Source organism: Callospermophilus lateralis, chromosome 11, assembly GCF_048772815.1.
Source record: "Callospermophilus lateralis isolate mCalLat2 chromosome 11, mCalLat2.hap1, whole genome shotgun sequence".
Lineage (NCBI taxonomy): Eukaryota > Metazoa > Chordata > Mammalia > Rodentia > Sciuridae > Callospermophilus > Callospermophilus lateralis.
In genome coordinates this window covers 44,859,969-44,882,425 of record NC_135315.1, presented here as the reverse complement: position 1 = coordinate 44,882,425, position 22,457 = coordinate 44,859,969, and the positions used below count along the sequence as shown (strand labels likewise).

Sequence of the window (22,457 nt, the reverse complement as noted above, 5' to 3'; positions counted from 1 at the left end):
AACTCGAGATCCCCCTGCCTCAGCCCCCTGAGCCACTGGGACTACAGGTGTACACCACCACACCTGGCTGCATAGCTTTCTTTATTGAATCCTTTGAATGGTTTATGATTCCTACAAAAGTTAAGAACCTCTGCATTATTGCTTTAGGGATCTTGGGCCAAATGGATGTCCAAGCCTGCTGTAAGGGTCACTGGGATCCTCCAGGGGCCCAAAGCCAGCTCTGATAATCCCACTGGGGTGACTGAACATGCATCTCTCCCTCTGATCTTTGGGAATCTCTGCCATGACCCTTTCTTCTGAACTTTGGGATTCCCTGTCATGTTCCTTTCCTCTGCCTACTCAGAAAATGTCACCAATGGCACAGCGGGGAGCACCGCAGAACCAGAACACGAGGAGGTGAGCTGGATGAATGGCTGGCTCAGCTGCAAGGCTCAGGACGAGATTCTAAATTTGGCCTTCACCGTGGGCTCCTTCCTGCTCAGTGCCATCACCCTGCCCCTGGGCATCATCATGGACAAGTATGGTCCAAGGAAGCTCAGGCTGCTTGGCAGGTCAGTGCAGGTTCCTTGAGGGAAGAGGGTGGGCAGGTGGACGTCCTGGACTGCATTCCCTGCTGGAGGGAATCCTGAAATGTGCTGTCAGGTGCACCATGGAATCCTAGAACCTGCTGTGAGATGCACTGATGTATGCATTCCCTAAACGCCTTCCCACAGAGGGATCCTACTCATCTGACACTGAATCATTAGGTACTGTGATCCTCATAGTGCACCAGTACTGCATAGAGCAAGCACAGGACCCTGGCTTACTTGGGAGGATCTGGAATTGCTTGTCATTGAAAACACGTTTTTCAGAAGAAAAGATTTTGAACATGTACAATATAAGCACATCAGTTCAAATGATGTACACACGTATCATTCTTTTCATTGTTCTTTGCAGTGCTGGGGGTTGCACCCTGGATCTCAACCATGCTAAACAAGCCCTCTACTTACTGAGCAGTAGCCCCCAGTCCACATAACCCTGTTCTTAGTTTTATATGCTTTAAAATACATGTATAAAATTATAAGGGCTGGGAGTGGAGTTCATTGGTAAAATACTTCCCTACCACGTGCAAGGGACTGGGTTTGATCCTAGCACTACAAAAAAATATATATAAATAAATAAATACAATTAATTAATTAATTTAAATGAATGACATTAAAAATCGGAAAATAGAAGTCCCAATAGATAAGCACCCTCGTGGATCATCTTGTGCACCCCCTGGGGTATGTGTCTCTAGTGTATAAAGCTCCATCTCTCAGACTTAGGGAGTTCATATTAGCTGGCCCTATCAGGCCAGGGTCCTCCCCAATCCAGTTGCCCCTGGGAATGATCACCTTGTAGGGTACTGGTTTGTAGTGGGCAAGGCCCATAACCATGAGGGAGGTAGTGGAAGATCACTTCCACTTGCTCATTGAGGCTGAAGAGGCATCTATTGCCAGGATAGAGTCAAGTGGCAAGGAATCTGGCACAGCAAGTCAGTCATCTGTCATCTGTGCCCTGCCCAGTGGGGTCTGTCTGACCCTGGCTGAATGGGCTCAGGAACCTGAGGAATGCATTGTATCCTCTCTTGTTTCAGAGCATTGGCCCTCTGGGGTCCAAAAGTGGCAGGAGCAGGACAGTGGTCTTTATAAAATCTGGTTTGGGGGCTTCAAGCTTTGGGTCTTCAATTCCAGCTTAGCCTCTTAAAAGATGGGACACCTTGGAGAAGTTTGTTTTCCTTTCCTTCTTTTTTTTTTTTTTTTTTTTTTTAATGAGATTTATTTTCCTTTTAAGAAAATTTGGGCCAGTTATTCTCAGAATCACCCCCCCACCTCCCCCCACCCCCGTCTCAGGGATTGAACTCAGGACCTCATTTAGGCTAAGCATATACCCTACCACTGGGTAACACCCCAGCCCTCGGAATTGTTAAATCAGGTTAAATGATGATTGTTAGTGCTCTAAAATGACACATAGTAAATACCCCCAAAGGATAACAATGTATAATAATAACAATCAGTAATGTAATAATAAATAACATACTCTTTTCTGTTTGCTTTTAGCGCCTGCTTTGCCGTCTCCTGCTTACTGATTGCATATGGAGCCAGTAACCCAAACTGTGAGTTTGCCTTTCCTCCACCCTTTTTTCAGGGACTGGGGAGAGATTGTCCAGAGGTGCTCCCTGGCCCTCCTGTGCATTGATGCTTCTGGTCTTGGTGCTCCCTGCTGAAGTTAGAGGGGCTACCTGTTAGGGCTTTACTCAGTTCTTTATCTCAGATGGGCAGCCAGGTAAGAAAGTTATCATCCTAAAAGGAAATTTGAGAGGAGCTCCCTGAGTGTGAAGCTCCCATCTCATCACAGGCTAGTCTCTGATGGCCTCATTGATGCCAACCTGAGAGATAAGCTCTAAGAGCCAGGTCAGTTGCAGGGACATGGTCCTCTGTATATGTAGAAGTCATGAGCTGAGTCCTCTCAGGCAGCTCAGGCCAGTACTTTAAGGGTGGCTTAAAAGCCGCCTATTCCCCGTCTTTATTCAGATGAAGCTATTGATTAAAAAATGTTTAGAACAAGCACCAAAAATCTGACCTGAATTTTATGTCTCTTTTAGGGGGGTAAGGGAGGGTACCGGGGATTGAACTCGGGCATTCCATCACTGAGCTACATCCCCATTTTGTATTTTATTTAGAGACAGGGTCTCACTGAGTTGCTTAATACCTCGCTTTTTGCTGAGACCGACTTTTTTTTTTTTTTTTAATTTATATATGACAACAGAATGCATTACAATTCGTATTACACATATAGAGCCCAATTTTTCATATCCCTGGTTGTATACAAAGTATATTCACACCAATTCAGGTCTTTATACATGTACTTTGGATAAAAATGTCCATCACATTCCACCATCATTTCTAACTCCATACCCCTTCCCTACCCCTCCCACCCCTCTGCCCTATTTAGAGTTCATCTATTCCTCCCACACTCCCCCTCCCTACCCCACTGAGGCTGGCTTTGAACTCACAATCCTCCTTCCTCGGCCTCCTGAGCCACTGGGATTATAGGCGTGGGCCACCTTATCAGAGTTTTAACCAGGCTTATCTACTGGTTTTCAGGAACCTAGATTTTTGGTTTCTTTGAAGCTGTGCCTTTAGGCCTCATGCTTGCTGCTAAGTTAATGGAGAAAAGAGGATAGATGTTTACCTTTTGTAAGAAGAGCTCAAGCTCTGTGAGGTAGGCAAGAGGAGCAGGGGGAGGAAGAGGCCGCTCTGGCTCCCCAGGTATTAGGCACTAACCCCCAGCAGCTTGTCCTTTGTCCAGCCTGCATTTATTAGAAGCCTATCTGAGTGGGGCACTGGGCTGGGCCCTGGCTTCCCTGGACCTTAGCTGTGCTTTCCTGCTTATGCCTCTGTTTCCCTGCAGCTCTCTCAGTCCTCATCTTTATCGCCCTGGCTTTGAATGGCTTTGGTGGGATGTGCATGACCTTCACCTCATTAACGGTAAGTACTCATTTTTCTTTCTTTTTTTTTAAAGATATCTAGTATCTAGTTCAGTAATCTGCTTGTGACCTTTTTTCACTTATTTGTTTCTTTCTTTATTTTGGTACTGAGGTTTGAACCCAGAGGTGCTTTACCACTAGCTACGTCCCCATCCCTTTTTTGTTGCTCAGACAGGATCTTTCTAAGTTGCCAGGCTGACCTAGAACTTTCAATCTTCCTACCTCAGCCTCCTAAGTTGCTGGGGTTAGAGGCATGCACTACCATGCCAGGATGTTTTTTTTTTTTTTGGGGGGGGGGCGGGGATGTTGGTGGTTATACCCAGGGCCTCTTGCATGTTTGGCAAGTGCTTTACCACTGAGCACATCTCCAGCCCTGCTTATGAATTTGAGCTAGCTTTGTTTCTTCCTCTTTGCCATCCATTTGTCTACATATGCCTGGACATCCCAAGCAGTAGAGGCATTGGGTGCAGTGGCCTGACAACAAATGTAGTCATGGCTTCCCAAGCTGGGACGTCCTGAAGACAGCAGGGCAGGGCTCCCCTACCTTCTGGCCTTGGCTTTGGTCTGAGGAAGCAATTTATTAGCCATGTGCCCAGGAAAGACAGGATCAAGTAGAAAAAGAGATGTCACCCATTTTTCCTCTATTTTCCATGTTTACCACCTCCAGGGTGTCCAGGAGCTCTGGCTAACTGTGCAACCCAAACACAAACCTCCCTTGGGACTGCCCCAGCCCCAGTCTTTGCCTTTCTCTAGAATTGAATGAAAAACTCAGAGGAGCACCTGTTGGGCCTTCCTCTTAGTTTTCCAAGTGCTAGGGCACAGACAGCCTGCCGGAGGGAGACATTTCCACAGGATACTGAGTAGTCCCTTCTTGGGAGCAATAGGGTGCCACAAAATGTGCTTATTTTTGAGATGGGGGTTGAAGAAAGGTGCAGGTGAAAGAAACCCAGAAAACTGCAAGAACAAAAAAGGGCTGGGAGTGTAGCTCAGTGGTAGGGCTCTTGCCTAGCACTCGTGAGGCACTGGGTTCGATCGTCAGCACTGTATATGAATAAATAAAATAAAGGTATGTGTCCATCTACGACAAAAATATATATATTGAAAAAAGAAAAAGAAAGAACGAAAAAGTCTTCCCCAGAGAGAAGGGAGCTCTCTTTGGTTGGCAAGAGTGCTATTCAGAGCTGGCCCCTGGGAAAGAAGTAAGGATGATAGACTCTTCAGAGAGACTTCTGTCCAACAGGGAAATCTCACCTGCTTCAGTTCACCCATGAAAAAGCTTTTAGTGTATAATACCTACCATTATTATTTGCAGTGCGCTCTTTTCTCTCATTTCTCTTTGTTCCAATGAGTCAGGAATCACGCTATTGAAGGGCCCTTGTTTTGCTCTGAGGGAATGCTGGGGATTTTCAGTTTGGGGGAGGATCTTTAAAGGTGTTGGCATCCCTGTGACCCACCTTCCGGCTGTGTGAATCAAAGGCCAGGCCCAGTTTCTTCTCTGTGCACCCTTCCTCTACTTTGTTTTGCTAGCTCTGTCCTGATGAGGAGGATGAACTGTCTTTGCCTAGGTTCATAGACATGAAAAGTTCACTGCAGTTGGTGTCAGGTGAGAAGAACCTGGCACAGGGCATGCTCTGGGTGTGGGGGTATGTGTCACACATAAATATGGGGCCTTGATTGCTTTGCCTCAGCTGGTGCCAGGGAGATTTACTATGTACTATTTTGGGTCTTTTTATTCTTATTTTTTTAAGCAGGTAGATTTAAAAGAAAAATAGATACTTTCCTTTCTCTCAAATCCTCAGAGGAAAACAAATGTCGAAACTGTGAGAAATATGTTTGCACTATCAGAAGTACACACATTCCACTGAGTTGTGTAAATTGTGAAACAGGAGTCATGGATCTGTTTGTTCTCGGATAGTGTGAAAACCACCAGCCCTTTCATCAAGATGAAAAATAAAAACCTGGCATCACCCCCATTGTTTTAGTCACGCTGGGCCTCTGTTATGGCAGGTCTGAACTTCAGGGATAGAAGGATGAGATGGTCCTGGGACTTGAGGAATTTAAGTTCCAAAATGCAGAAAGATGGTTTGTCATAATAAAGCATAATATAAATAGAGACTGGGAATGTAGCTCAGTGTTAGAACACTTGCCTAGCATGCACAAAGTCCTGGGTTCAGTCCATCAGCATGGCCAAAAAAAAAAAAAAAAAATGATAAAAAGCACCATACTGTGAGTCCTCTTGAACAAAGCCTTTAAAGTGAACTCTGAAGTCGTTGTCCAAGAAACTTTTAGAAGAAACTAATAGGCCCATATTCTTTTATTATTCTATTTTATTTTACTTTATTTTGTTGTGTTGTGTTAGGGATTGAACCCAGGGGTGCTTAACCTCTGAGCCATATCCCCAGCCCTTTTTTATATTTTATAGAGACAGGGTCTCATTAAATTGCCTAGGGCTTTGCTAAATTGCTGATGACAGTACAATGATCTTGACATATCGTACATTTGAATCAGATGGGATATAATTTCTCATTTTTCTGAGTGTACAGGTTGCAGAATTACATTGGTCATGCAGTCATGTATATACCCACAGCAGTAATAATGTCTATTTTATTCTGCTGTCCTTCCATCCCCCCCTTCCCCTTCCCTCCCCTCCCATCGGTTTGAACTCTTGATCCTCCTGCCTCAGCCTCCCAAGTCACTGGGATTATAGGCAAGTGATATTATACCATGATTTTTTAAAAAATTTCTTTAATTTTGAGTGGGACAGCATTCTTTTACCTCTTGGTCATTTGTGTCTTGTGTGAATTGCTTCTTTGTGTCATTTGTCTATTTTTTTCTGCAGAGTTCTTTATCCTTTTTTTTTTTTTTTTTAAATGCTTTGTAAGAGCTCTTTCAAATACAAAGGAGCTAGCTCTTTCAGAGTGAGCAAGGGATCTCACTTTAGGGTTTTTAGTCCTCTTCATAGTTCATGAATAAGTTTCAGGAGAGCTCTGCACTCCCTTGAAATTGTTTGCAAGGAAATGTTGTGTATATGCTGCTTAGGGGCATTGGGCCAGGGGAGTGTACCTTGCTGTGTGAAGGCTGAGATGATTGTGTCAGGAGCATCTCTGTCAGCTCCTGGTTCTCCCTCCCATGGGGAGGAGACAGAAGGCCACCTACTTAGGGTAGGTATCAAACAGGCAAGAAAACTGTCTGCTCGTCACTTAATGTGTTTGGTTACCAGGGATATGTTTTAGGGAGGCAGACAGCTAAGGTCCCCATTCTTGGATCTAGAGCAGAGGTCAACAAACTACCACCTCATGCCAAATCGAGGCCACTGCCTGTTTTTATAAGCCAAGTTTTACTGGAACCTCCCCATGCCTATTTGTACACATATTGTCTACGGCTGTTTTCGTGCTATAGCGGCAGTTAGACAGTCATGACAGAGACCATATGGCCTGAAACGCCTGATATATTTACTGTCTGGCCCTGTAGGGAAAAAGTTTGGCAGCCTTTGGTCTGGAGGCTCCAAGAAACTGCTACAGAACTATTCCCTGCCTGAGGGTAGGGGGGCTGACACCCTCTACTCACTCCCACATCTTCTAATTGCATAGACCAGCTCTCCAGGGGCTTTGAAAGCCACACTCCTCTCCCTGCCTGGAGGGATCTCCTTGGACACTCCTCCATTCTACAAGGCCTCCCAGGAGGCCTGAGGTCTCCTGAGAATAGCCCCTAATGGGGAAAGGGAAGCAGGTCAGCGAGGACAGGCTGGAGGTGCTGGGCAGTGTTCTGGGCTGGCCAGAGCTTCTGCTGAGCAGAGCTGAATCTCATTCTGACACAGCCCAGGCCTTTAAAAAGCAGAACTGTCAGGACCAGCTCCCAGAGATGCCGAGCTAGCAGCACAATGGAGCTTTCTGTTTGTGTCTCCCACCCATGTTCTTGTTTTGGGGACAAAGGAGTCTTCAGGGTTGCCTTTAGGAGCTTCCTAAATCAAATTCCTACAACTGCCATGGATAGGGCCATAGATAATCACTCCTTGACAACCTGAGAATGTGGGGTGATGTGTTGCCATGGAAATCCTAATTTGGGGACTTTTTGAGTCCCAGGGGGTTTTGTGTGGCATGGGGTATAGTTTAAATAAAGACAACCAATTACTCCCATCGGTGGAGAGGGGGCCCCAAGTTGGCAAAATGCCTTTTCCTCTTGGTCTGGGAAGAGATGACTGATCGCCCTCCCCACAGAGCCTGAGAGGTTTGTGCTTATGGATGATTTCTGTGGGGTACTGGGCCTTGCACATACTAGGCAAGCACTCTACCACCGATCTACATCCTCAACTCTTTCTAATTTTATTTTTGTGACATGATCTTGCTAAATGCCAAAGCTAGACTTGAACTTGAGATCCTCCTGCCTCAGCCTCCCAAGTAGCTGGGATTATGTGATGCACACTATGCCTGGTTCATGTGTGATTCTTCCTGTAAGAGTAGGGGCTCAGAAGGTAAGGGCAATCCTGTGACAGGTTAGCTGTCCAACAGCCAGGACTGACTTGTTTTGGGGACAAAGGAGTCTTCAGGGTTGCCTTTAGGAGCTTCCTAAATCAAATTCCTACAACTGCAACCTGGGTCCTGGGCAGCATGTGGCATCCTGGAGGGAGGGTGCCAGGCCAGTCCAGGGGTGCAGCATGCTCCCTGTGGTGTGGAACGCCAGCCTTCTCCTGGACATCTGGTGTGACACACTCTGGTCTATTTGCTCAATGAGTTGCATTTGTCTAACCCTTTAACTCGCTTCATCGGCCGGAGCACAAACACTAGCCGGGTGACTGAAGTGGCGTCTTTGGGCCACCACCCTTCAATCCAAGGCCTGGGTTGCTTAGAGATGGGAGCAGATGCAGCCAAAATTGTGAACATATCTTTTCCACTTCATTACTCTCACCCCTGTCAGTGCGGGTGGGGTGGGGAGTTCTGGGCTGAAATACTCACAGAAAAGGGGTTACAAAGTGTTGCCAGGCTCCTTCAGGAAAAATTTCTCTGTGGGCTTTTCCTGTTTGATTCATTGAAGTCTGATTTTTAAACCTGAGGAAGAAATGATCCCATGGGAATTGGTTCAGAGTTTGAAGAGAATGGAGTAAACATCCCTCTTCAAATACCTGAGAGAATGGCGGGGAAGCACATGCCCTGGGGAGGAGATGGGAGTTCAGCATTTTTGCTCAGTGGACCCCGATTCTGTAGCCAGGGGGAGGTCCCACAGTGCTTCCTGCCTCCCTCTGGAGAGCCCAGGTGCCACGTGGGGCAGAACTCCTGGTGCCTGGGGCCATTTTGGCTTCAGTACCTCCCTCCATTTCTGTCTGTGCCTTGGGTACCTGAAGCAGTCAGCTGATTGCCACTGGTTTGGGAAGAATTTGCCCATCAGAGGTTCCACCTCAGGGGTTTGCTCCAGCACGGGACATGTGCCGGGGTGGACAGAAAGTGCAGCGGGGGCATCAACAGAGCTAGAACGGGCAGGTAGGGAGGGAAATGACTGGGGGAAGGCAGTTTCCCTTCCCTGCCCTTCAGCAATGGAGCGGAAAGGTGACCACAAGGACCTTCTCAGCAATGTGTGCAGAGAGGCGCCGGATTGTTTATGTTAGGAAACAGCCCAGCTTTGCTGAATCCGCTTGTCCAGACTGGTACCTGGATCCTGGCCTATACAGGTTGTACAGAATGCTGGGTGTGTACCTCAGCCACTTGAGGACAAGGCTCACCTCTGCAAGGGGCCTGAGGGCCAGAGTGTCAGCCCCCACCCACTGCTTGGCTCTGGAGCCTACCCAGACTGTGGGTGGCATCTCTCTGAAAGCCAGGGTGTTTCTCCAGGGCTGGTGGACTCAAGAGGCCATAGATTTGGAAAATCAGTGCCAGGAGCTACACTTGGCCCTGGTCTGCCTGTCACTAACCCCATGGCCTGTCGTGGAGGATCCTAGGGAGAGAGGCACATAACCTTGGGCATCTTAAGAGTCCTTCAAGGAAGGACACAGTCCATTCTCTCTCTCCTGTGGCCCTGGCCTCTGGGACGCTTGTCCAGTGGCCATGCTTTGTGCCCAGAACACCAGGGAGGGGCTGCCTGCAGCTGCTGCGTTCCCCTCTGGGAAGGTCACACAGCCTGGCCTGTTTATGGTGCAGCTGAGGGGCCCAAAGAGAATGAGTCATCACAGGCTTCCCTGGCCAGTGAGATCCAGTAGCCCAAGCTGGGAGGGCAGAGGCTGCAGGGGGTGCTGAGAAGACCCCCAAAGCCCGGAGAAGGGTCTGCACCCTCCACCTGTGACTGTGCTTGTGAGTCAGGAAACAGCCTCTGCTGAGTGTTTCCCCTGGCATCTGTCACTACAGCACGGCTCCAGCTTCCTCCTTGGCAGTGGAGCGGCTTCTTCCCCTCTGCCAGGCCCTGGAGGCCGCACCAGGCCACTTCTCAGCACTCAGCCGCCACTCCATTATCTCGGCCTCTGAGCAGCCGTTGTGTGCAGCAGAGATGAGGCTGAGGCAGAAGGAGTAAGCAAGCGAGTGGGGTCGGCCAGCCCAGTGAGGGAAGAGACCAGACCTGAAGAGAAACAGGAGTCCACAGGAAAATGCAGATCACTTGGTGGTGTGGCCCAGGACCGTGGGGGAGGTCAACCAAGGAAGGCCGAGGGTAGGTGAGGGCAGGGGCAGGTGGGTCATAAAGGAACACCTGAGGGGATGTCAGAAATCTCCATTTGGCTAGAGTCAGACAGAAGGCTCATCAGGAAACATGTAGGAGGCCTGAGAAGTGAGGAGAGCTGCCTTGGAGCCCCAACTGAAGGGAGTGTCAGGCAGGGCCCCGGGAGGCTCCCAGAGGCAGGGTCACCTGGTGGCTCTGCCATTTCCTTGCCGTGCATCGAATCCTAAATTTGGCCTTTGCCAGTTTGAGGAAATGCCTTGACTCTTAAGTTCTGTACCCAGTAAATAAGAATAAGTAATATTTATCTTATAGGTTGCTTTGAGAGTTTTAAAGATAATAGGTATTAAAAATAGTAGCTATTGGGGCTGGGGTTGTGGCTCAGCGGTAGAGCGTTCACCTAGCACATGCGAGACCCTGGGTTCGATCCTCACACCACATAAAAGATAAATAAATAAGGGAAATAAAATTTTTAAATACTTTTTGGTTGTGTCCAACTTCAACCAAAAAATATTAAAAAAATAGTAGCTATTAATATATGTTATTATTACTTAATAGTAAGGAAATCTAATCAGGCTACTCCAGGGCCCAGCCAGTGAGAGAGATCTCCTCTGGCAAGTATGATAGTTTTGGGAGAGAGAGAAGCAGCCTAAAGGATAAAACACAAATTAGAATTACCATTTTAAAGAGTAATTCTTGTTGCGTGTGGTGGCACACACCTGTAATGCCAGCTTCTCAGGAGGCTGAGGCAGGAGAATCCCAAGTTCAAGGCCAGTTCCAGCAACTCAGCCAGACCCTGTTTCAAAAAAAAAAAAAGATAGGGACTGGGGTTGTGCCTCAGTGGTAGAGGGCTTACCTCACTTGTGTGGGGCACTGGGTTTGATTCTCAGCACTTATGTAAATAAATAAATAAATATTAAGTCCAACAACAACTAAAAATATATATTTTAAAAAAAGATAAATAAAAAAGAATTCGGGATATAGTTCAGTGGTAGAGCCTTCCTGGGTCCAACACCCAGTACTCCCCCCCCCCCCCAAAAAAATAGATAGCACCATGAATTTTTAACTTCAAAGAGGAAGTTAAATGACAAATTAGGAAAACACACTTTAGTATATGAACAAATTGTGGATGTCTTTAATGTAAAAAGGACCTCTACAAATCAATAGAAAAGATTAACATCCCCATGGGGATAAAAAGACAAATGAAGTGAAAATGACGGATTTTTTTTGTTTTTTTTAGAAGTGGAGAAAAATGTTCAGAGTCATTAGAAATAAAATAAATGCTTTTCCCCACTATTTATTTATTGTAGTACTAGGAATTGAACCCAGGGTGACCTCTAGTCCTTTATTTTATTTTTTGGGGGGGAAGTGTTGGGGATGGAACTCAGGGGCACTTGACCACTAATCCACATTCCCACCCCTGAGTTTCACTGAGGTGCTTAGCACCTTGCTTTTTGCGGAGGCTGGCCTTGAATTTGGGATCCTCCTGCCTCAGCCTTCCAAGCTGCTGGGATTACAGACCCTCATGTACTACTGCACCCAGCTCCTCTAGTCCTTTTTAAGGCAAGGTTTTTTGTTTTGTTTTTCAGTGCATTTTTACATTTAGAACAGAACAATTGAGCAGATATTACGTAGTTATATGCCTACGATCCCCCACATAACAATTTCCTCTATTATTAATATTTTGCATCAGTATATTTTGTATACAGTCCATAGTTCACACTAATATTCATTCTCTGTTAACACCCTCCTATATTTTGGTGAATATCATGATGTGTCTGTCATTATAATTATGATTCAGGATAGTTTCATAACCACAAGAATTCCTAGTACTAATTTGTATTAATGCTTTTCCTAATTTGTATTAATGCTTCTCTCCCACCCCAAACCCATGACAATCATCAATTTTTTACGATCTTTATACTTTTGCCTTTTCCAAAATGTCATGTATTTGGAACCCTGCTGGCTTCTTCCACTTAGCAATATGCTCCCTCCATGTCTTCATGCTCCCTCCATGTCTTCATGGCTTACCAGTGCTTTTTTTTTTTTTTTTATTGCCTAATAGTGTTCCATTGCATAGCTATACCACAGGTTGGTTTGTTCAGTCACCTACTGCAGGATGCCCTGGTTGGTTCCAAGTTGGGGTGATTATGAATAAAACCATTAACATCGATGTGCAGGTTTTCATGTGGACATAAGTTTTTAATTCAGTCAGGAAAATTCAGCTGGTAAATACGCAGGAGCCCAATTGCCAGTAAGACTCAGCTTAGCTTTGTAAGAACTGCCAAAGTGGCTTCCAAAGTGGGTGTGTCACTTTGTACTCCTGCTAGCCACAAACAAGCATTGCTCTTGTTCTGCATCCTCGCCAGCATTTGGGATTGTCAGTTTTCCAGATTACAATCTTCCTAATAGATGTGGAATGGCATCTGATTGTTTTAATTTGCAATCCCCCATGGTGTTGAGCATCTTTTAATATGCTTCTTTTCCATTCATATATCTCCTGTGAAGTATCTGTTCAGATCTTTTGCCCATTTCTAAAATTTTATGAGTTATTTGTATATTTGGGATTTTTATATTTGGGGTACATGTTCTTTATCAGATATCAGTTTCTTAACCACTGAGCCACACCCCCAGCCCTTTTAAAAAATATTTCATTTAGAGACAGGGTCTGGCTGAGTTGGTAGGGCCTTGCTAAATTTCTGAGGCTGACCTTGAACTTGGGATCCTCAGCCTCCTAAGCCATTGGGATTACTGGCATAATTCACTGTGCCCTGCTGAAAAGCTTTTTTTTCATTTTCTGAAAAGAGGTGTTTTGCTCTTTATGAGCAATTCTCCAAAGAATAAACTTCTCATTTGGAGTCATCTGTTGGACCTTGTTTGTGAGTCCGTCCATCACCTCTTTACTTCTGTGAAGTTGGTGCCTCATAAATATAAACTTCCTGTTGAAGGTTTCAACTAAGTGGAGACTAGAAAAAGTGTTACAGAAATAAATAAATAAAGAGCTACCTTACTCACAGAAACAAAATAAGTGCTATGTTCTTCTTCTTCTTCTTTTTTTTTTTTGTACTAGGGATTGAACCCAGGGGTGCTTAACCACTGGGCCACATCCCTAGTCCTTATTTTTAATTTTAAGACAGGATCTCACTAAGTTGCTGAGGTTCCCTTTGAATGTGCTATTCTCCTGCCTCAGCCTCCTGAGCCTCTATAATTACAGTTGTATGCCACTGTGCCCAGCTTTCTTTCTTTCTCTTTCTTTCTTTCTTTCTTAATACTAGGAATTGGTTAAATCCTGGGTCACTTAATACTGAGCCACATTCTTAGCCCTTTTTTTTTTTTTTTTGAGAAAAAGTCTTGCTAAGTTGATGAGACTGACCTCAAACTTGCAGTCCTCCTGCCTTAGCCTCCTGAGTTGCTGGGGGTTACAAGCATGAACCACCTGACTGTTCTTCTTTTAATAATTAACTTTCAAGTAAAGTACATGTGGGCATTTATTTATTTATTTTTTGTTTATTTATGGTACCAGGGAATGAACCCAGGGGCACTTAATCATTGAGCCCCAGCCCTATTTTATATTTTATTTAGAGACAGGGTCTTGCTGAGTTGCTCATAGCCTCTTAAATTGCTGAGACTGGGTTTGAACTGGCAACCTTCTGCTTCAGCCTCCCAAGCTGCTGGAATTACAAGTGTGCTTTTGTTTTTTAATGGAGTTCTCATCTCAGAGAGTTAGGGAAAACATCCTAAGATGTACATTATAGGATGTCTTGCCTTTTTTTTCTTTTCTTTTTTTTTTTTTTTGGTGCTAGGGATTGAACCCAGGGCCTTGAGCTTATGAGATAAGCATTCTACCAACTGAGCTATACCCCCAGCCCTTGATTTTTTTTTTTTTTAAAGAGAGAGAGAGAGAATTTTTTAATATTTATTTTTTAGTTTTCGGCAGTCACAACATCTTTGTTTATATGTGGTGCTGAGGATCGAACCCGGGCCGCACGCATGCCAGGCGAGCGCGCTACCACTTGAGCCACATCCCCAGCCCCCCCCCTTTTTTTTTTTTAATAGAACTTTGAGACTTTACTGAGATTTGAAACACAGATATATTATTACTTTGCAGATTTTGATTAAGTAGGAACAGAGAAGGACTTGAGTGTCTGCAATTCTTATCAAACACTCTGGTCACACCAGTGCTGGTGGCCAGTGGCCACACTTTGAATTAGCAAGCCTCAGGACAGCTTTAGGACAAATGAAAGGAATACCTTGAATATCCATCATGACTGCCAAACTCTATTAGCTAATCTGTCTCGATGAGATGGGGCAGCTTTTCAATGTTGCGTTTCCAGAGTCACCTTGGATAGCTGACAAAAGAAAATTGCTTGACTTCTCCATCTCCATCAAAAGAAGTAAACTTTGTACAATTTAATTTTTAAAACTATTTTTAGTCTTTTCAAGAGTAGATTTTAAAAACATGTAGTCAGTGTGCACTGAGTGAGTATCAAGAGAGTAAACTTGCAGCCACATTAATACAGGGTCTTGCCAGGTGCAGTGGCACACGCCTGTAATCCCAGTGGCTCAGGAGGCTGAGGCAGGAGGCTCTCAAGTTCAAAGCCAGCCTCAGCAAAAGTGAGGCGCTGATCAACTCAGTGAGACCCTGTCTCTAAATAAAATACAAAATAGGGCTGGGGATGTGACTCAGTGGTTGAGTGCCCTGAGTTCAATCTCTGTTATCCCACCCCAACCCCACCAAAAAAAAAAAAAAAAGGATCTTGATACATTGCCCAGGCTGGTCTCTTACCTAAGCCTTTTGAGTAGCTGGGATTACAGGTTATGTGCTACACCCAGCTCACCTTATCTTTTTTTTTTCTTTTTTTAATTTTTATTTATTTTTGAACTCAGGGCATTTTACTACTGAGCTGCATCCCAGTCCTTTTCATATGTTTTATTTTGAGACAGGATCTCACTAAGATGCTTAGGGATTTGCCAAGTTGCCAAGGCTGGCCTTGAACTTGCAATCCTCTTGCTTCAGCCTACTGAATTGTTGGGGTTATGGGTGTGCACCACCATGTCCAGCCCCAAAGAAGACTTCTTTTTTTGTTGTTTGTTTTCTTTTTTTGATGGTTCTGAGGATTGAACTCAGGGCCTTATGAATGCAAGACAAGTACTCTACTGACTGAGCTATATCCCCAGCCCCTTATCTTTTTAATTATGGACAATTTTAAACATACATGGTTTTAGAGAAAAAAGTATAATGAACCGCATGTGCCTATCTTATAATTTAGTGCTTGTCAGGTTGTAGCCAGTCTTTTTTTTTTTTTTTTATTATTTAATAGATTTTTTTTTTCAGAGAGAGAGAGAAGAGAGAGAGAGAGAACTTTAATATTTTTTTAATATTTTTTTTTTTACTTATTGGCGGACACAACATCTTTGTTGGTATGTGGTGCTGAGGATCGAACCCGGGCCGCACGCCTGCCAGGCGAGCACGCTACCACTTTAGCCACATCCCCAGCCCTGTAGCCAGTCTTGTTTCATTTGTAACTCCACCCACCATCCAGATTATTTTGAAGCAGATATCAGTCTAATGTCATTCATATATACAAAGAAATGGATTTTTTTTTTTTTTTTTTTGGAATTGCTAATGATCAAATCCAGAGCCAGGTAAATACTTCACCACTAAGCTACACCCCTGTCAAGAAATGGATTTTGAAACAAGGATACTGGGCTTTTCACAGTGGTGCACACCTGTAATTCCAGCTACTCCAGAGGCTGAGGCCAGCTTGTGAATTTAGTGAGACCCTGTCCGAAATAAAAATTTTTAAAAAAGGGCTGAGGGTATAGCTCAGTGGTAGAGTCCTTGCCTAGCCTGCTTGAGGCCCTGGGTTCAGTCCCCAGCACCACACAGACGCATCATACAGACACACCACACAGACACACCAAAAAACAAAACAAAACAAACAAAAACACAAACAAACAAAAACAACTAAAAATCGAGGATATTAGTAAAGCAGTGTATGTTAAAAATAATGGTAACACAACATTGGAGTGACTTTGATGACTTTCCTCATTGCAGGTGGGAGTGTTAGAGTGTTGGTTGGTGGCAGGTCTTCTGAAAAGGCTGTTTGACATGAAGTATCATACATCCTTCAAAAAACATGTATTCCCTTTTGCTTAATGATTCTACATTTGGGAATTTTCCTTACAAAAATAGTTGTGCCAGATACAGTGGTGCATCTCAGCATCTTGGGAGGCTGAGGCAGGTGAATCACAAATTTGAGGTCAGTCTCAGCAACTTAGCAAGACCCTGTCTGAAAATTTTTAAAAAATAAATAAAAAGGACTTGGGATGTAGCTCAGTAGTAGAATGCCCCAGTTTTAACCCTCAGTACCACAAGAAAAAAAAAATATTTCATATACTCCCAGTTATATTAAAAATTTATAGGTATTAGTAGGAAGAAGAAATATATATCCAAATGGTAATATGGCTCTATAAGGGTGACTTTTATTTAATTGTTTATGTATATTTTGTTCCAAATGTTTTAAAACAGACATACAATTTCTAATCAGGAAAAAAAAGTCATAATTTAAAATATAAGGTGTAGGTATTGGCGGGAAGCTGTGCTGTGTGGTTTGCCCTGAGGCTCTGTTCTCTCCTAGGAATGGTCCTTCTGACCAGAATAACATGTTGGAGAGAGCTTTCATAGTGTTGATAAGAATGTTCCAGGCAAGGTGAGGCTGGTCAGCAGGAAGGGCAGCTGGAAAGTTGCTGTCCTTGTTCAAGCCTGAGGGCAACAGTTCACCTGCTGACAGGTGGAAAATCAGCCTGTCTCCCAGGTGCTATTCTTTCCTGGATCTAGTACCAGAAAAAGGATCGAGAAGATCAGGATAGGACTGCATGCTGGCGTCAAGCCACTGCTGTTCTGTCCGCATCTAGCCTGGGTGAAGGTTAAGGCAGGCTTGAGATTAAAGTGTAGAAAGAAAACGAACAGCAAGCTAGCTGTGTGCTTTTTGGAGTATTTCTGAATCCCGGTTGAGAAGTTTGTACTCAGAGGTGATTCTACTTCGGGGAATCTATCTTAAAGAAACAATAGCTATGTGCACATATGTTCATTCTCAAGGAAAAGAACATTCACCTGGCTTGACCCTGCACCAAAGAGTCTAGGCTCTTCTGGTTGGGTTCTAAGCCTTCTCTGATCCCTTTCTCTTTTTATCTGTGCTGGTTGGAGTGGAATCCCAGGCAGGAACAGTTCCCTCTTTCCCCATAGACCTAATCTTTGGATTTTCCCCGAGGTGGATATGGCTCCAGGATGTCCCCTTACAAAACAGCTTTGCAGGTGGGACTAGCAAGGACCAGCCCAAGTATGTGAGCTCAGGAACCGGGCTTGTCCTTTGAAATGCAGCATACCTAGGAGGCAGGTGTGCAGAGAATGCAGTTTGGCACCTTTCGAGCTCATCGGGGTGTGTCTGGACACACATGAGCACTTCACATCTCTTTTGTCTGCTCTGCCTCTCCCTTTCCCCTCTCTGATCCTTCCTGAGAAGCCTAGGACACAGCACCCACTCTTCAAGGGAAGAGTTTTGGTTGTTTTTTGTTTTGTTTTGCAAAGTCAGGAGTGCTGCTCCCCAGCCCTTTATATTTTATTTTGGGACTGGGTCTTACAAATGTCCAGGTTGGCCTTGAACTTGCAAACCTCCTGCCTCAGCCTCCTGAGTCCCTGGAATTATAGAATCTCTGGGATTATAAATTGTGGCATCATACCTGACTGGGAAGAGCTTTTTGTATGTGCTAGAAATTTTGAGGGGAGCCTGGGTGGGCTCCCAAGCCTCATTCTCTAAGGTGGCTTAGTTGGCCACATACTATAGATTCATTCCTGTTCATTTTTAACCCTGGGATACCAAAAAATCTTAAGTCTCTTACTCTTCTTCTCTTCTCTTTTTGGTATTAGGGATTGAACCCAGGGGCACCTAACAACTAAGCCACATCCCCAGCCCTTTTTTATATTTTACTTTGAGACAGGGTCTCGCTAAGTTGTTTAGGGCCTCGCTAAGTTGTTTAGGGCCTCACTAAGTTGCTAAGGCTGGCTTTGAACGCACAATCCTTCTGCCTCAGCCTCCCAAGCCACTGGGTCTTATTAATGGCTATATTGACATGTGATTCACAAACCAGTTAGTTCACCTGAAGTGTACAATTCATTGGTTTTTAGTGTATTTATATATTTGGTATATTTTGTAGTTGTACATTCACCACTACAATCAATACTGTGACCCCAGACAGAAACCCTGTACCCATTAGTTTCCCTCCCTCTTTACCTCCCAGGCCTTGGCAACTAGTAATCTTTGTTTTTATGGATTTACCCATTGGGGACAATTCATATAAGTGGAATCATATAATATGTGGTCTTTTGTGTCTGACTTCTTTCACTTAGCAGTATGTTTTCAAGACTCATCCATGTTTTTAGAGTACGTCTTTTCTTTTTATAACCAAATACTATTGATGAAGCCAGACACACACACCTGTAATCCCAGCAATTTGGGAGCCTTAGACAGGAGAATCCCAAGTTCAAAGCCAGCCTCTAACAATTCAGCGAGGCCCTGAGCAACTTAGTGGGACCCTGTTTCTAAATAAAACATAAAAAGGGCTGGGGATGTGGTGAAGCGTCCCTGGGTTCAATCCCTAGTATAAAAAAACCAACCAACCAAAAAATAAGAATTGAATATACCAGATTTGTTAATCTATTCATTCATTAATGCACATTCAGGTTGTTCTCACTTTGGGCTGTTATAAGGAATGCTGCTGTAGACATTGACTTACACATTTTTGTGTGAACATCTTTATTTCTCTTAGGTATGAACTTAGGAGTCAACTTTGGGTTGTGTGGTTAGTTTTAACTGTTTGAAGAGCTGCCAGACTGTTTTCCAAAGTGACTGAACTGTTTTTCACCAGAAGTGCATGAGTGTTCCAATCCCTCTACATTCTTAACAACATGTGTTAAATCTGACTTTATTATGGCCATCCTGGTGGGGACCAACTGGTATTTCATGTGGTTTTGATTTGCATTTCTTTGTGATTAATGATGTTGAGTATCTTTTCCTGTGATTTTTTTTTTTTTTTTTTGCCATTTGTATATCTTCTTTGGAGAAGCGCCTGTTCACATCTTTATCTTTCTTCTTGTTAATTCTGAGGCATTGGGGATTGAACCCAGGGATGCTCTTCCCTGTGGTATATCCCCCAGTCCTTTTTTTATTTTTTGAGACAGAGCCTCATTCAGTTGCCTAGGCTGTCCTCAAACTTGGGATCATCCTACCTACCTCAACCTCACAAGTAGCTGGGATTACAGGCATGTACCCCCTACCTGCTCCTTTGCCCACTTAAAAAATAGGTTTTCTTATTAGTTATAGGGGTTCTTTATATATCCTAAATACAAGCCCCTAATCATATATATGATTTTTGTAAAAATTTTTTTCCATTCTGTGCATTCTGAAACTCCCCCCCCCCCAGTACTGGGGATCAAACCCAGGGCCTCATATATGCTAGGCAAGCACTCTACCACTGAACAACATCCCCAACCTGGCTTTTTACTTTTTCAGTGGTGTCCTTTGAAGCATGGGTTTTTGTTTTTTTTTAATATTTATTTTTTAGTTGTAGATGGACATAATACCTTTATTTTATTTATTTTTATGTGGTGCTGAGGATTGAACCCAGGGCCTCATATGTGTCAAGCAAGCACTCTACTGCTGAGCCACAACCGCAGCCCAAGCATGGGATTTTTTTTTATTTTTTATTTTTTTTGCAGTGTTGCAGTGCTAGGGATTCAACCCAGGGCCTCATGCTTGGTAGGCACTCTACCTCTGAGCTGTATCCCCAACCCAGAATTTTTTTTTTTTTTTTTTTTTTTTTACTGGGGATTGAACTCAGGGGCACTCAACCAGTGAGCCACATCACAAGCCCCCCGCCTTTTTTTTTTTTTTTTTTTTTTGGTACTGGGGATTGAACTTGGGACCACTGGACCACTGAGCCACATCCCCATCCGTATTTTGTATTTTATTTAGAAATACAGTCTCACTGAGTTACTTAGCATCTTGCCATTGCTGAGGCTGGCTTTGAATTTGTGATCCTCCTGCCTCAGCCTCCGAACTGCTGGGATTACAGGTGTGCGCCACCACACCCAGCCCAACCCAGAATTATAAATTTTGGTAATGTCCATTATTTACTTACATTTGTGGGGAGAAAAAAGCAGAAATAATGAGGAACAGGCATATAACCAAGTCCCAACTGCCTCCATTCATCAGCAACGATTTAGCTTGCAGTAGCCATGTTTGATAAAACAAAAATGATTCAAGTCAAAAGTGGGGAAGGGGAACATAGCTTATATCCCTGGAGGCAACCTGAATTCAATGACGTTGGATAGCATAACTCTCAGGAGAGCCTCCCCAATGACAGGGACATTGTGGGTGTGAGTCTACTGCATTGCAGTCTTTCCTGAGGCTGGAGAAGAAAAGCTATGGCTAGTTGTTTGGGAGGATGTACTTTGCCCCAGATCTGTCTGAATTCATGACTCTGTAGCATTTTACTATACCTGGGTTTCTGCAGAATCACTGAGGGTTGGGCTTTGAAGTCTTGTTCAATGGGCCATCTCTTGTCCTGCACCCAGGGTGAGCTGTCATGACACAGGGCCTGATTAATTAAGGCTAATTCCACCATTAGCCTTCTCAGGTGCCCATCGCTAGGATGGGACCTCAGGTGGGAGGAGGATCCCCTATTTGTACTTAGAAATTCATAACCAGGAACCTGGGCTGGTTTTCTTATTAGCCCTGAGGGAACTATAGAATTCTGATGGTACCTCCCAGAAACCTACTCTCTCAAAACCAAAAGCAGCTTTTGATGACATCTGGTCCTTCTGGGACTCTGGTATTTTTATTTATAAAGTGACGTTCTTATCCCCAAATAGATTCTTATTTTTAACGGGCTTTCTCCCTTTGAGGGATGCCTGAGGCTCATAACTTTGCTCTCTGGCATCTCAGTGTAACCCTGAAAAGATAAGAGGGCCCCTGGCCTATGCCAGGGGCAGGGATACTTGACCCCCCAAAAGTCAAACAACCATCTCTTTACATTTGGAACCCCCCTCTTTTTTGGTACTGGGGTTTGAAGCCAGGGGTGCTTGTACTACCTGAGCCACATCCCTAGTCCTGCTCATATTTTATTTTGAGACAAGTTTCTCAGGGCCTTGCTAAGTTGCTGAGGCTGGCCTTGAACTTGTGATCCTCCTATCTCAGCATCCTGACACAGGCATGCGCCACTATTACCCAACCTGATTTTTTTTTTTTTTTTTTAATTCTCCTTTTCTTGTCTCATCCATCTCAGTCCAGAAAGGGAAAATTTGCAATTGATAGTAATCACCCCTGGACTACCCTGTGGCTTACCCTGGAGCAGGGCAGGTGAGCAAGCGTGCCTGACACTGCGTAGGCTCTGAACTCCCTCCCCTAAACCTTGCCTCTGTCCATCTTCTTAGCTGCCCAACATGTTCGGCGACCTTCGGTCCACATTTATTGCCTTGATGATTGGATCCTACGCCTCCTCAGCAGTTACCTTCCCAGGAATCAAGGTAAGGGTGTGGCCATGGGTCTTCAGCAGAGTACTTTGTGCTAGTGTATGTGCAGAGGCCTCCCCCAAGGCTTCTTAGTCCTCTCTGAAGAGAGAAGTCATTGTTGGCCATGGAGAAGGCCCCTCCCTTTCCACCCCTTGCACCTGGGCAGGATGCACCTGGGCACAACAGGAGTAAGAAAATAAAACCCCTAGGCCGTGGGGAACTGGAGGTTCAAGCATATCGCTGTAGTGTGTGACCACAGGCTGGGTTAGGGAAAGGAGGGTGGGTGAGTTCCCTCCGGTCCTGAGTCCCCCTAGCCTGTTGTTGTTGGGCTGTTGCTCCTCATTAGCCAAAGCTCTGCTCTTGGCCAAGTTGCTTCAGCTGTTTCCCTCCCGGGCAGGATTCTATGTCTGTGGAAGTCACATGGGGTCAGGATGAAGCAAACACCTCACAGTCTACCAACCCAGGTTCCCTCCCCAAATCCTGTTGCTCTGTGAGAGCTTCAGCAAGGACTTTATCCTCCCTGGGCACCAGGACCCAGTCAAAGCCACACTTCTCAGAGATGTGAAGCAGGGGGGCGGCGGGGGGGAACTATTACTGATGAGGGGAGGCAGTCCCAGATGTGGACTGGTCACCTAGGAATCAAGGTGGTAGGAGGTAGGAATCTAGGACCAGCCATCCTGTGGACATTGGAGGTTCTTTTGCTCCTTGATGGTGAAGAAGCCTACAAATTCCTCTACCTTT

At 44.6% G+C, this 22,457-nt stretch overlaps 1 protein-coding gene across 2 annotated transcripts in view; it reads left to right on the top strand.

The window, feature by feature from the left end:
* Window positions 1-22,457, top strand: part of Slc43a2 (solute carrier family 43 member 2) — a 43,991-nt gene that overhangs the window by 10,222 nt on the left and 11,312 nt on the right. For both annotated transcript variants that reach the window (XM_076869688.1, XM_076869687.1), the window contains exons 3-6: window positions 344-551; window positions 2,079-2,134; window positions 3,433-3,509; window positions 21,639-21,731. In XM_076869688.1, the coding sequence (XP_076725803.1) occupies window positions 344-551; window positions 2,079-2,134; window positions 3,433-3,509; window positions 21,639-21,731 (434 nt within the window). The remainder of the gene's footprint in view (window positions 1-343; window positions 552-2,078; window positions 2,135-3,432; window positions 3,510-21,638; window positions 21,732-22,457) is intronic.